The following is a 12,810-nucleotide window of genomic DNA, read 5'->3' as shown; positions in this document are numbered from 1 at the left end:
ATAACACTTATATAAGACTTTTAAAGTCATTTTGATAGTAGGTTAATATAGACACGTCATGTGTTGTATTCATTACAACACTCATATAAGACGTCTAAAGTCATTTTGATAGTGGGCTAATATAGACACTTACGTCATGTGTTGCCTTCATTATAACACTTATATAAGACTTTTAAAGTCAATTTGATAGTAGGCTAATTTAGATACTTACATCATGTGTTATCTTCATTATAACACTTATATAAGACTTTTAAATTTATTTTGATTGTGAGCTAATATAAACACATCATGTGTTGCCTTCATTGTAACACTTGAATAAGACTTTTAAAGTCCTTTTGAGAGTAAGCTAATATAGACACTTAAATCATGTGTTGCCTTCATTATAACTCTTATATAAGACTTTTTTGGTCATTTTGATAGTAGGCTAATATAGACACTTACCTCATGTGTTGCCTTCATTATAACACTTATTTAAGACTTTTAAAGTCAATTTGATAGTAGGCTAATTTAGATACTTACATCATGTGTTGTCTTCATTATAACACTTATATAAGACTTTTAAATGTATTTTGATTGTAAGCTAATACAAACACATCATGTGTTGCCTTCAGTATAACACTTAGAAAGGACTGTTTAGGGTTATTTTGATAGTAAGCTAATGTAGACACGTACATCATTCATTATAACACTCATATAAGACTTTTAAAGTCATTTTGATAGTAGGCTAATATAGACACTTACGTCATGTGTTGCCTTCATTAAAACACTTATGTAGGACTTAAATTCATTGTGATAGTAGGCTAATTTAGATATTTACGTCATGTGTTGTCTTCATGATAACACTTATATAAGACTTTTAAAGTAATTTTGATAGTAGGCTAATATAGACACTTACGCCATTTGTTGCCTTCATTATAACACTTAATGCAAGTCTTTTAAAGTCATTTTGATAGTAAGCTAGTATAGACACTTACATCATGTGTGTTCTTCATGATAACACTTATATAGGACGTTTTAAGTAATTTTGATAGTAGGCTAATATAGACACTTACATCATGTGTTGCCTTCTTTATAACACTTATATAAGACTTTTAAAGTCATTTTGATAGCAGGCAAATATAGCTAATATAGACACTTAAATCATGTGTTACCTTCATTATAACACTTATATCGAACGTTTAAAGTCATTTTGATAGTAGGCTATTGTAGGTAATATAGACACTTACATAATGTGTTGTCGTCATTATAACACTTATATAAGCCTTTTAAAGTAATTTTAATAGTAGGTTAATACAGCTAATATAGACACTTATATAATGCTTTTATTTTTTTCCTATTTTTGGTCCAATAAATCAACGTTTGCCGACCCCTGGCTGAACGTAACATCGTCTGTCACAAATCAGCACGACGACGCAGGTCGGATCTGACAGTTTTGGAGGGAAAAAGGAGCTTTTAGTGCATTTGTGCCGTAACCAGAGGTCTGCTGTCAGCTTCCTGCCGTCTGGCGTGGTCGTGTCTGACAAGGCAGAAGGTCAAAGTGAATCTTTTATACGGCGGGATATATTTAGAGACCGCCACATCCAGCTCGTTTACATAAGCGCCCGCCTTTCCGACACGGTGCCCTAACGAGCGCCGGCCCTGTTGGACGTCTCCGTGCCCTCCCCTGCGCCGACTGACCTGGATGACGGAGCGCTTCACCACACGGCCGATGTCCTCGCGCCACTCAGGCAGGCCGGGGTTCGCCTCGTCCAGGTTGGAGGAGAAGGCCACGATTTGTGACTTGAAATAATCTGGAACGCAAACGAATATTAGTCAAAGATGCTCTCTAAACGACAGCAACACATTCTGCAAAAAAAGCTTTTCAAAGATCCTCTACAAGGAAAGAGGACACTACTATTTTTATTCAAATTACTGGAAAAAAACAAAGCAAAGATCCTCAATATGACAAATCTGTTTTTAGAACCTACTACAATAATGCTTTGTCAAAGATCCTTAATGTGACAGGAGGTCTGTGCTGTTTTATAAGTGATGTTGCGAAAAAAACGAGTCAAAGATCCTCTATATGGCAAGAGGATACTGCTGATTTACACAAGTTACTAGGGAAAAGCAAATCCAAGATCCCCTATATGACAATAGATGTGTATTAGAATCTACTAAAATAATGCTTTGTCAAAGATCCTTGATGTGACAGGAGGTCTGTGCTGTTTTATGAGTGTTGTAAAAAAACCTAATCAAAGATCCCCTGTATGGCAAGAGGATACTGCTGATTAATACGATTTACTGGGAAAAAAGCAAATCCAAGATCCTCTATATGACAATAGACGTGTATTAGAACCTACTAAAATAATGCTTCGTCAAAGATCTTTAATGTGACAGGAAATCTGTGCTGTTTTATAAGTGTTGTTAAAAAAAACAACTAATCAAAGATCCTCTGTATGGCAAGAGGATACTGCTGATTTACACAAGTTACTGGGGAAAAAGCAAATCCAAGATCCTCTATATGACAATAGATGTGTATTAGAACCTACTAAAATAATGCTTTGTCAAAGATCCTTGATGTGACAGGAGGTCTTTGCTGTTTTATAAGCGTTGCTGAAAAAAAAAACACTAGTCAAAGATCCTCTATATGAGAATAGACGTGTATTAGAAGCTACTACAATAATGCTTTTTCAAATATCCTTAATGTGACAGGAGATATGTGCTGTTTTATGAGTGTTGCTGAAAAAAAAAACACTAGTCAAAGATCCTCTATATGAGAATAGACGTGTATTAGAACCTACTACAATAATGCTTTGTCAAAGATCCTTAATGTGACAGGAGATCTGTGCTGTTTTATGAGTGTTGTAAAAAAACTAATCAAAGATCCTCTGTATGGCAAGAGGATACTGCTGATTAATACGAGTTACTGGGAAAAAAGCAAATCCAAGATCCTCTATATGACAATAGACGTGTATTAGAACCTACTACAATAATGCTTTGTCAAAGATCTTTAATGTGACAGAAGATCTGTGCTGTTTTATAAGTGTTGTTGTAAAAAAAAACTAGTCAAAGATCCTCTATATAGCAAGAGGACGCTGTTGTTTTACACGAGTTACTGGGAAAAAAGCAAATCCAAGATCCTCTATATGAGAATAGACGTGTATTAGAACCTACTACAATAATGCTTTGTCAAAGATCTTTAATGTGACAGGAGATCTGTGCTGTTTTATAAGTGTTGTTGTAAAAAAAAACTAGTCAAAGATCCTCTATATAGCAAGAGGACGCTGTTGTTTTATACGAGTGACTGGGTAAAAAGCAAATCCAAGATCCTCTATATGACAACAGATGTGTATTAGAACCTACTAAAATAATGCTTTGTCAAAGATCCTTGATGTGACAGGAGGTCTGTGTGGTATTATAAGCGTTGCTGAAAAAAAACACTAGTCAAAGATCTTCTATATGGGAAGAGGATACTGCTGATTTATACAAGTTACTGGGAAAAAAGCAAATCCAAGATCCTCTAAATGAGAATAGACGTGTGTTAGAAGCTACTAAAATAATGCTTTGTCAAAGATCCTTGATGTGACAGGAGGTCTGTGCTGTATTATAAGCGTTGCTGAAAAAAAACACTCGTCAAAGATCTTCTATATAGGAAGAGGATACTGCTGATTTATACGAGTTACTGGGAAAAAAGCAAATCCAAGATCCTCTAAATGAGAATAGACGTGTGTTAGAAGCTACTACAATAATGCTTTGTCAAAGATCCTTAATGTGACAGGAGATCTGTGCTGTTTTATAAGTGTTGTAAAAAAACTTATCAATGATCCTCTGTATGGCAAGAGGATACTGCTGATTAATACGAGTTAGTGGGAAAAAAGCAAATCCAAGATCCTCTATATGACAATAGACGTGTATTAGAACCTACTACAATAATGCTTTGTCAAAGATCCTTAATGCGACAGGAGGTCTGTGCTGTTTTATAAGTGCTGTTGCAAAAAAAACAAGTCAAAGATCCTCTATATGGCAGGAGGATACTGCTGATTTACACAAGTTACTGGGAAAAAAGCAAATCCAAGATCCTCTATATGACAATAGATGTGTATTAGAACCTACTAAAATATTGCTTTGTCAAAGATCCTTGATGTGACAGGAGGTCTGTGCTGTTTTATAAGCGTTGCTGGAAAAAAAAACACTAGTCAAAGATCCTCTATATGAGAATTGACGTGTATTAGAAGCTACTACAATAATGCTTTGTCAAAGATCCTTAATGTGACAGGAGATATGTGCTGTTTTATGAGTGTTGTAAAAAAAAAAAACTAATCAAAGATCCTCTGTATGGCAAGAGGATACTGCTGATTAATATGAGTTACTGGGGAAAAAAGTAAATCCAAGATCCTCTATATGACAATAGACGTGTATTAGAACCTACTACAATAATGCTTTGTCAAAGATCTTTAATGTGACAGGAGAGCTGTGCTGTTTTATACGTGTTGTTGTAGGAAAAACTAGTCAAAGATCCTCTATATAGCAAGATGATACTGCTGATTTATACGAGTTACTGGGAAAAAAGCAAATCCAAGATACTCTATATGACAACAGATGTGTATTAGAAGCTATTATAATAATGTTTTGTCAAAGATCCTTGATGTGACAAGAGGTCTGTGTTGTTTTACAAGTGTTGCTGCAAAAAACACTAGTCAAAGATCCTCTATGTAGCAAGAAGATACCGCTGATTTATACAAGTAACTGGGAAAAAAGCAAATCCAAGATCCTCTAGATGACAATAGATCTGTTTTTAGAACCTACTGCAATAATGGTTTGTCAAAGATCCTTGATGTAACAAGCGGTCTGTGCTGTTTTATAAGTGTTGCTGCAAAAAACAAAGATCTTCTATATGGCAAGAGGACACTGTTGTTTTATTCAAATTACTGGAAAAAAACAAAACAAAGATCATCTACATGACAATAGATGTTTTTACTACAATAATGCTTTGTCAAAGATCCTTAATATGACAGGAGGTCTGTGCTGTTTTATAAGTGTGGTTGCAAAAAAAAAACTCTGGTCAAAGATTCTCCATATAGCAAGAGGATGCTGCTGTTTTATACGAGATATTGGACAAAAAAAACAACAAAGATCCTCTATATGACAATGGATATGTTTTTAGAACCTACTATAATAGTGCTTCGTCAAAGATCCTTGATGTGACAAGATGTCTGCGCTGTTTTATAAGTGTTGCTGCAAAAAACACTAGTCAAAGATCTTCTTTATGGCAAGAGGACACTGCTGTTTTATTTAAATTACTGGAAGAAAACAAAACAAAGATCATCTATATGACAATAGATGTTTTTACTACAATAATGCTTTGTCAAAAATGTGACTCTGACAAATGCTTTTGTCAAAGATCATCGATGTGACAAGAGGTCTGTGCTGTTTTATAAGTGTCGCTGCAAAAAACATAAGTCAAAGATCCTTTATATGGCAAGAGGACACTGCTGTTTTACATGAGTTACTGGAAAAAAACAAAGATCCTCTACATGACAATAGATGTGTTTAAGAACAAACTACAATAATGCTTGTCAAAGATCATTGATGTGACAAAGAGGTCTGTGCTGTTTTATAAGTGTTGCTGCAAAAAACCTTCGTCAAAGATCCTCTATGTCATGTGAGTGCCTTTTTACCAATCATTGATATCACCTGAAACCAGATTGGCAATACTCTTTCTGCACGATTCTGGCACAAAAGAGTGAGAATAAACACTTCCAATCAAAGATCCTCTACATAACAGGAGCTGTTTTTAAGAACCTTCTGCAATATTGCTTGTTAAAGATTACAACCTGAATCTTATACTGTTTTTAAATGCTATTCAAAGATCCTTTATGATGATAGTTGATAGGCACTAACGCATTAACGTCTAATCAAAGATCCTCTATTGACCAGGAGCTGTTTTTAAGAACTTACTGCAAAAATGCTTGTTAAAGCTTACAACCTGAATGCTGTTCTGTTTTTGAATGCTAATCAAAGATCCTCTGTATTTTCAGGATCAACTGTAAAATCATTAATTAAAGATCCTCTATACGACAGGAACTGTTAAGAACGTACTGCAAAAATTAGTGTCAAAGATCCTCTATGTGACCAAAGGGTTCTGCTTTTTCATAGGAACGACTGAAAAAAAAAACACTAGTCAAAGATCCTCTATATTGATAGTTAAGGCGATGATGCAAACACTTCTAATGAAAGATCCTCTCTTGACAAGGAGCTGTTTTGAAGAATCTACTGCAAAAATGCTTGTTAAAAAATACAACCTGAATGCTGTACTGTTTTTAAATGCCATTCAAAGATCCTTTATTTGGTAGTTAATAAAGCACTAATGCAAACACGTCTAATCAAAGATCCTCTATTGACCAGGAGCTGTTTTTAAGAACTTACTGCAAAAATGCTTTTTAAAGATTACAACCTAAATGCTGTACTGTTTTCAAATTCTATTCGAAGATCCTTTATATGAGAGCTGATAAGGCACTAATGCAAAAACGTCTAATCAAAGATCCTCTATTGAACAGGAGCTGTTTTTAAGAACCTACTGCAAAAATGCTTGTTAAAGATTACGACCTGAATGCTGTACTGCTTTTAAATGCTATTCGAAGATCCTTTATATAATAGTTGATAAGGCACTAATGCAAAAACGTCTAATCAAAAATCCTCTATTGACCAGGAGCTGTTTTTAAGAACCTACAGCAAAAATGATTTTTAAAGATTACGACCCGAATGCTGTACTGTTTTTAAAAGCTAATCAAAGATCCTCTGTATTTTCAGGATCAACTGTCCATCCATCCATTTTCTACCGCTTATTCCCTTTCGGGGTCGCGGGGGGCGCTGGTGCCTATCTCAGCTACAATCGGGCGGAAGGCAGGGTACACCCTGGACAAGTCGCCACCTCATCGCGGATCAACTGTAAAATCATTAATCAAAGATCCTCTATACGACAGGAACTGTTAAGAACGTACTGCAAAAATGCTTGTCAAAGATCGTCTATGTAACCAAAGGGCTCTGTTGTTTCATAGGAACGACTGAAAAAAAACCCACTAGTCAAAGATCCTCTATATTGATAGTTAAGGCCATGATGCAAACACTTCTAATCAAAGATCCTCTCTTGACCAGGAGCTGTTTTTAAGAACATACTGCAAAAATGCTTTTTAAAGATTACAACCTAAATGTTGTACTGTTTTTAAATGCTATTCAAATATCCTTTAAATGGTAATTGATAAAGCACTAATGCAAACACGTCTAATCAAAGATCCTCTATTGACCAGAGGGTGTTTTTAAGAACTTACTGCAAAAATGCTTGTTAAAGACTACAACCTGAATGCTGTACTGTTTTTAAATGCTATTCGAAGATCCTTTATATGAAGTTGATAAGGCACTAATGCAAAAACGTCTAATCAAAGATCCTCTATTGACCAGGAGTTTTTTTTAAGAACCTACTGCAAAAATGCTTGTTAAAGATTACGACCCGAGTGTTGTACTGTTTTTAAAAGCTATTCAAAGATCCTTTATATAATAGTTGATAAGGCACTAATGCAAAAATGCCTAATCAAAGATCCTCTATTGACCAGGAGCTGTTTTTAAGAACCTACTGCAAAGATACTTGTTAAAGATTACCACCCGAATGCTGTACTGTTTTTGAATGCTAATCAAAGATCCTCTGTATTTTCAGGATCAAATGTAAAGTCAGTAGTCAAAGATCCTCTATATGATAGGAACTATTAAGAACATACTGCAAAAATGCTTGTCAAAGATCCTCTAAGTGAGCAGAGGGCTCTGCTGTTTTATTGGAGCGACTAGAAAAAAGTCAAAGATCTTCTTTATGATAGTTGTTAAGGACTTAATACAAATAAACATGTCAAAAACCTCTGTTGCAAGAACGCTGTACTTTTAAAAAAGTACTATTCAAAGATCCTTAATGTGACAAAAGTGCTCTGTCATTTTTTTGGGCCCTACTCTATAAACACGAGTTAAAGGTTCTCTTACGATAGTGCGCACGCTTGATTGTTCGTCTGTCATCATAAAAGGTGAAATGCAACAGGACTTTACCGTAAACGGCCAGAGTCATCTGGTCCTGATGCACCGTGTTCCCGACTGAAGCCTGAACCGTGACCACGTGGCTTCCCTCCCGGGAGAAGGTGAAGGACATCCTGCCGTCCAGACTGGTGGCCGGCTGAAAGGACGAAGAATGAACGTGTGAATGCGTCACCCGTCGGAGAACACAGAGGAGGGGGGGAAGAAGAAGCTCGCCTCGGTTTTGTTGTCAAACCACCAGTAGTACGTGACTGTTCCCACGCTGTTGGGCCGCAGAGTCGTGGTGAAGTTCACCGCCTTGTTCTTCTCCACCACGGACGGTGCCGAGAGCTGCACCTGCTCCAGTTGACCTTGGACCAGGACACAAGCAAACAAGTCCAAGTTAAATGAAGTGGCTTGTTTTTAATGAGTCCTGGGCTCCCCCTAGTGTTGTGAAGTGGTTCCTAAACCACCACCTGGATTAGGTCGGACTCACACGTGACGTGGAGGTAGAGCGTCACCCGGTCGAAGCCCAGGACGTTGCTCGCTGTTGCGGACACTTGGTAGATGCCCACTTTGCTGTACACGTGCTTGACCCCGTCTTCTATGGAGCTGATGTTCACGTAGGATATCGCGGTCCCGTCTCCAAAGTCCATTGTGATACTGGTCGTAGAGCTGAGACCCTTCGGACGGTCACATATAACAGCGGGTGGTAACACCATGGGTACTATGTAGGACTATACAGATAAGTACCTCTTCCAGAAAGACCAAGAAGGTGACGTTCTTGTGCAGAGTGGCCACCAGTGTTCCCTCGCTGGTGAAAAGCTGGAGGCCTCTGGGAACCTGACTGGGACACTTCTGCCGCCGGGGGCTGTACTTCAACAGAGTGCCCTCTGTGCAGTTGTTAGACAAAGCCTTGCGATATCTTCAGGTCAAAACAATCAAAGGTGAAAACAGTCCATTATTTAATTAGTTGTGTTGCAAACTGAAACTATAGGTCAGGAGCTTTGGGTTATGATCGAAAGGACAAGATCACGGGTACAAGCGGCCGAAATGAGTTTCCTCCGCCGGGTGGCGGAGCTCTCCCTTAGAGATAGGGCGAGAAGCTCTGTCATCTGGGAGGAACTCCAAGTAAAACCAGATGAGGTGGTTCGGCATCTGGTCAGGATGAGTTTCCTCCGCCGGGTGGCGGAGCTCTCCCTTAGAGATAGGGTGAGAAGCTCTGTCATCTGGGAGGAACTCCAAGTAAAGCCAGATGAGGTGGTTCCGCATCTGGTCAGGATGCCACCTGAACGCCTCCCTAGGGAGGTGTTTAGGCCACGTGCGACCACGGGGAAGACCCAGGACACGTTAGGAAGACTGGCCCGGGAACGCCTCGGGATCCCCGGGAGGAGCTGGATGAAGTGGCTGGGGAGAGGGAAGTCTGGGGTTCTCTGCTTAAACTGCTTTCCCCGTGACCCGACTTTGGATAAGCAGAGGAAATGGATGGATGGATGGCAGACTGAAACCTACGCCTCAAACCATCCTAATCACAATTCCTACTCTCTAGACTTGAACGCTAATTCTGAACACAATTCCTACTGTAGTCCCTCACTATCAACCCCTAACCTCTAATCTTAATCCAATGTCCCTAACCCAATCCAAACCTTAACCCAACTCCGTAGTCCATAGCCCTCTAACCTTAAACCCTATTCACAATACTTAATTTATTGTCCCTATACCTTTCCCCTCACATTAAACCCGTAGCATCTTGTTCTTTGCCCCGAACGCTGATCCAAATCCCTCACAAAACCTCGAACCATAAACCTGATCCCTTAACCCAACCCCTAAAACCGAGATAAAAAACATAATCGTTAACATTTATTTCTAATTCCCAATTCCCTGTCCTCCTAAAACCTAGTGCTTTGTCAAAAACACCAAACGATATCCATCCATTTTCCTACCCCTTATTCCCTTTCTGGGATCGCGGGGGGCTCTGGTGCCTATCTCAGCTGCGTTCTGGCGGTAGGCGGGGTACACCCTGGACAAGTCACCACCTCATCACAGGGCCAACCAGATAGACAGACAACATTCACACACTAGGGACCATTTAGTGTTGCCAATCAACCTATCCCCAGGTGCATGTCTTTGGACGTGGGAGGGGCCAATCCCCAGGTGCATGTCTTTGGAGGTGGGAGGAAGCCAGATTACCCGGAGGGAACCCACGCAGTCACGGGGAGGACTTGCAAACTCCACACAGAAAGATCCCGACACCGGGATTGAACCCAGGACTACTCAATACCTTTGTATTGTGAGGCAGACGCACAAACCCCTCTTCCACCGTGCTGCCCACCAAACGATATTAAAACCAAAAATATATTCCTGCCCCCATTTTCATACAGAGGGCAGTACGGTGACCCAGGGGTTAGTTCCTCACAATACGAAGGTCCTGACTAGTCCTGGGTTCAATCCCAGGCTCGGGATCTTTCTGTGTGGAGTTTGCATGTTCTCCCCGTGACTGCGTGGGTTCCCTCCGGGTACTCCGACTTCCTCCCGCAGCCAAAAACATGCACCTGGGGATAGGCCCCTCCCTCCTCCAAAGACATCTACCTGGGAATAGGTTGATTGGCAACACCAAATGGTCCCTAGTGTGTGAATGTGAGTGTGAATGTTGTCTGTCGATCGGTGTTGGCCCTGTGGTGAGGTGGTGACTTGTCCAGAGTGTACACCGCCTACCGCCCGATTGTAACTGAGATAGGCACCAGCACCCCCCGTGATGCCAAAGGGAATAACGGTAGGAAATTGATGGATGGATGGATGGATTTTCACAGTTTTAAAAAACTTAATGGAGCCACAAGATCGGTGCTTAAGAGTTGCGGGTTGTCCATCCCCGCCCTAAACCTTAACAAACTGCACCCCGACTAACAGTCCCATACCTCCTACCCTGAACCCAACCTCTCCCTTAACCCATTGATGTAAAGTCATATCTGGGTTCTTCCAAACAGGAGAAAGTCTAAATTTATCTTCAGCATGTGATCATCCCAACATGACAATGACACGATGTGACTGCGTACCCTGTGGAATTCAGGAAGCTGTCCCCGCTGATGCAATCTCTGGACGTGGCCGACGGAACGAACCAGAACGCCGGACTGCAGCTCCCGTCGACTTGCCTCTCGAATCCATAATCGCTGTTTCAAGTGGAGGACAAAGAACGATACAGTGCATGAATTAATACAGTAGATGGGCTGCGGAACCGTAGCATGGTGGAGTCGATGATGTTTTTATATAAAGAAAGATCAGAGGCATCTTTGAGTCTATGAATGTTCTCATTCATCTAGGTCATTATCATCTCAGGGCATCCAATCAGATCGCTACCGAACTGTTTGGTAAGTCTTAGAAGACGTTCCGCCTCTCATTCGAGTAGACTTCATCAGTTTGTTCCCATAGACTTACAGAAACCCAAAACCAGTGGAGTCGGCACGTCGTGTGAATGGTAAATAAAAACAGAATTAATGATTTGCAAATCCTTTTCAATTTATATTCAATTGAATAGACTGCAGACAAGATACTTAAGGTTAGAACTGGTAAACTTTCTTATTTGTGCAAGTATTAGCTCATTTGGAATTCGGTGCCTGCGATATGTTTCAAAAAAGTGCCAAAAAAGACGGAAAACGTTGAGGAAATCTCATCAAACACTTATTTGGAACATCCCACAGGTGAAACGGCTAATTGGGAACAGGTGGGTGCCATGATTGGGTATTGTGGAGAGCGGAACGGACGGCGGGTGCCCAAGATGGCGGCAAGGAGGCGGAGAATGTGGCGGAAAGGCGGGGCGTGCCGGGAGCGACGCCGCCGCAATCTAATTCAGGTGCGTGGCTCCCACACCGGCACACGATTAACATTTCTCCTCGCAGAGTATAAAAGGGGAGAAGGAGGAAAGATCAGGGAAGGAAGCCCTGCCCAAGATGGCGGCAAGGAGGCGGAGAATGAGGCGGAGCGGAGAGGCGGGGCGTGCCGGGAGCGACGCCGCCGCAATCTAATTCAGGTGCGTGGCTCCCACACTGGCACACGATTAACATTTCTCCTCACAGAGTATAAAAGGGGAGAAGGAGGAAAGATCAGGGAAGGAAGCCCTGCCCAAGATGGCGGCAAGGAGGCGGAGAATGTGGCGGGGCGTGCCGGGAGCGACGCCGCCGCAATCTAATTCAGGTGCGTGGCTCCCACACCGGCACACGATTAACATTTCTCCTCGCAGAGTATAAAAGGGGAGAAGGAGGAAAGATCAGGGAAGGAAGCCCTGCCCAAGATGGCGGCAAGGAGGCAGAGAATGTGGCGGAGCGGAGAGGCGGGGCGTGCCGGGGGCGACGCTGCCGCAATCTAATTCAGGTGCGTGGCTCCCACACCGGCACACGATTAACATTTCTCCTCACAGAGTATACAAGGGGAGAAGGAGGAAAGATCAGGGAAGGAAGCCCTGCCCAAGATGGCGGCAAGGAGGCGGAGAATGTGGCGGGGCGTGCCGGGAGCGACGCTGCCGCAATCTAATTCAGGTGCGTGGCTCCCACACCGGCACACGATTAACATTTCTCCTCGCAGAGGATAAAGGGGGAGAAGGAGGAAAGATCAGGGAAGGAGTAGGAGAGCCGGCAACAGCGACCGAGACAGCGAATAAAGAGCAAGAACGACAGGTGCCAAGAGGAAAGAGACGGCGACGCGGCTGACTGAAGAGCGGACCGGAGAGTGAGACACGGAGGAGTCAGCTGAAAAGCGACCAGACCGAAAGACAAGCTTTATTTGAGA

At 41.4% G+C, this 12,810-nt stretch overlaps 1 protein-coding gene across 1 annotated transcript in view; it reads right to left on the bottom strand.

Annotated features, from left to right (window-relative positions):
* The window catches only part of LOC133559641 (VPS10 domain-containing receptor SorCS1-like), a 211,657-nt gene that overhangs the window by 35,215 nt on the left and 163,632 nt on the right, over positions 1–12,810 (bottom strand). The window contains exons 17-22 of the mRNA XM_061911585.1: positions 11,085–11,198; positions 8,785–8,956; positions 8,528–8,714; positions 8,269–8,402; positions 8,068–8,191; positions 1,678–1,790 (exon numbers count right to left, since the gene is read on the bottom strand). Coding sequence (XP_061767569.1) covers positions 1,678–1,790; positions 8,068–8,191; positions 8,269–8,402; positions 8,528–8,714; positions 8,785–8,956; positions 11,085–11,198 — 844 coding nt within the window. The remainder of the gene's footprint in view (positions 1–1,677; positions 1,791–8,067; positions 8,192–8,268; positions 8,403–8,527; positions 8,715–8,784; positions 8,957–11,084; positions 11,199–12,810) is intronic.

The sequence above is a fragment of the Nerophis ophidion genome, linkage group LG09, assembly GCF_033978795.1.
Source record: "Nerophis ophidion isolate RoL-2023_Sa linkage group LG09, RoL_Noph_v1.0, whole genome shotgun sequence".
In the NCBI taxonomy this organism is placed as follows: domain Eukaryota; kingdom Metazoa; phylum Chordata; class Actinopteri; order Syngnathiformes; family Syngnathidae; genus Nerophis; species Nerophis ophidion.
The sequence above is the reverse complement of the archived record's forward strand: the minus strand, read 5'-3'. Positions and strand labels throughout refer to the sequence as shown.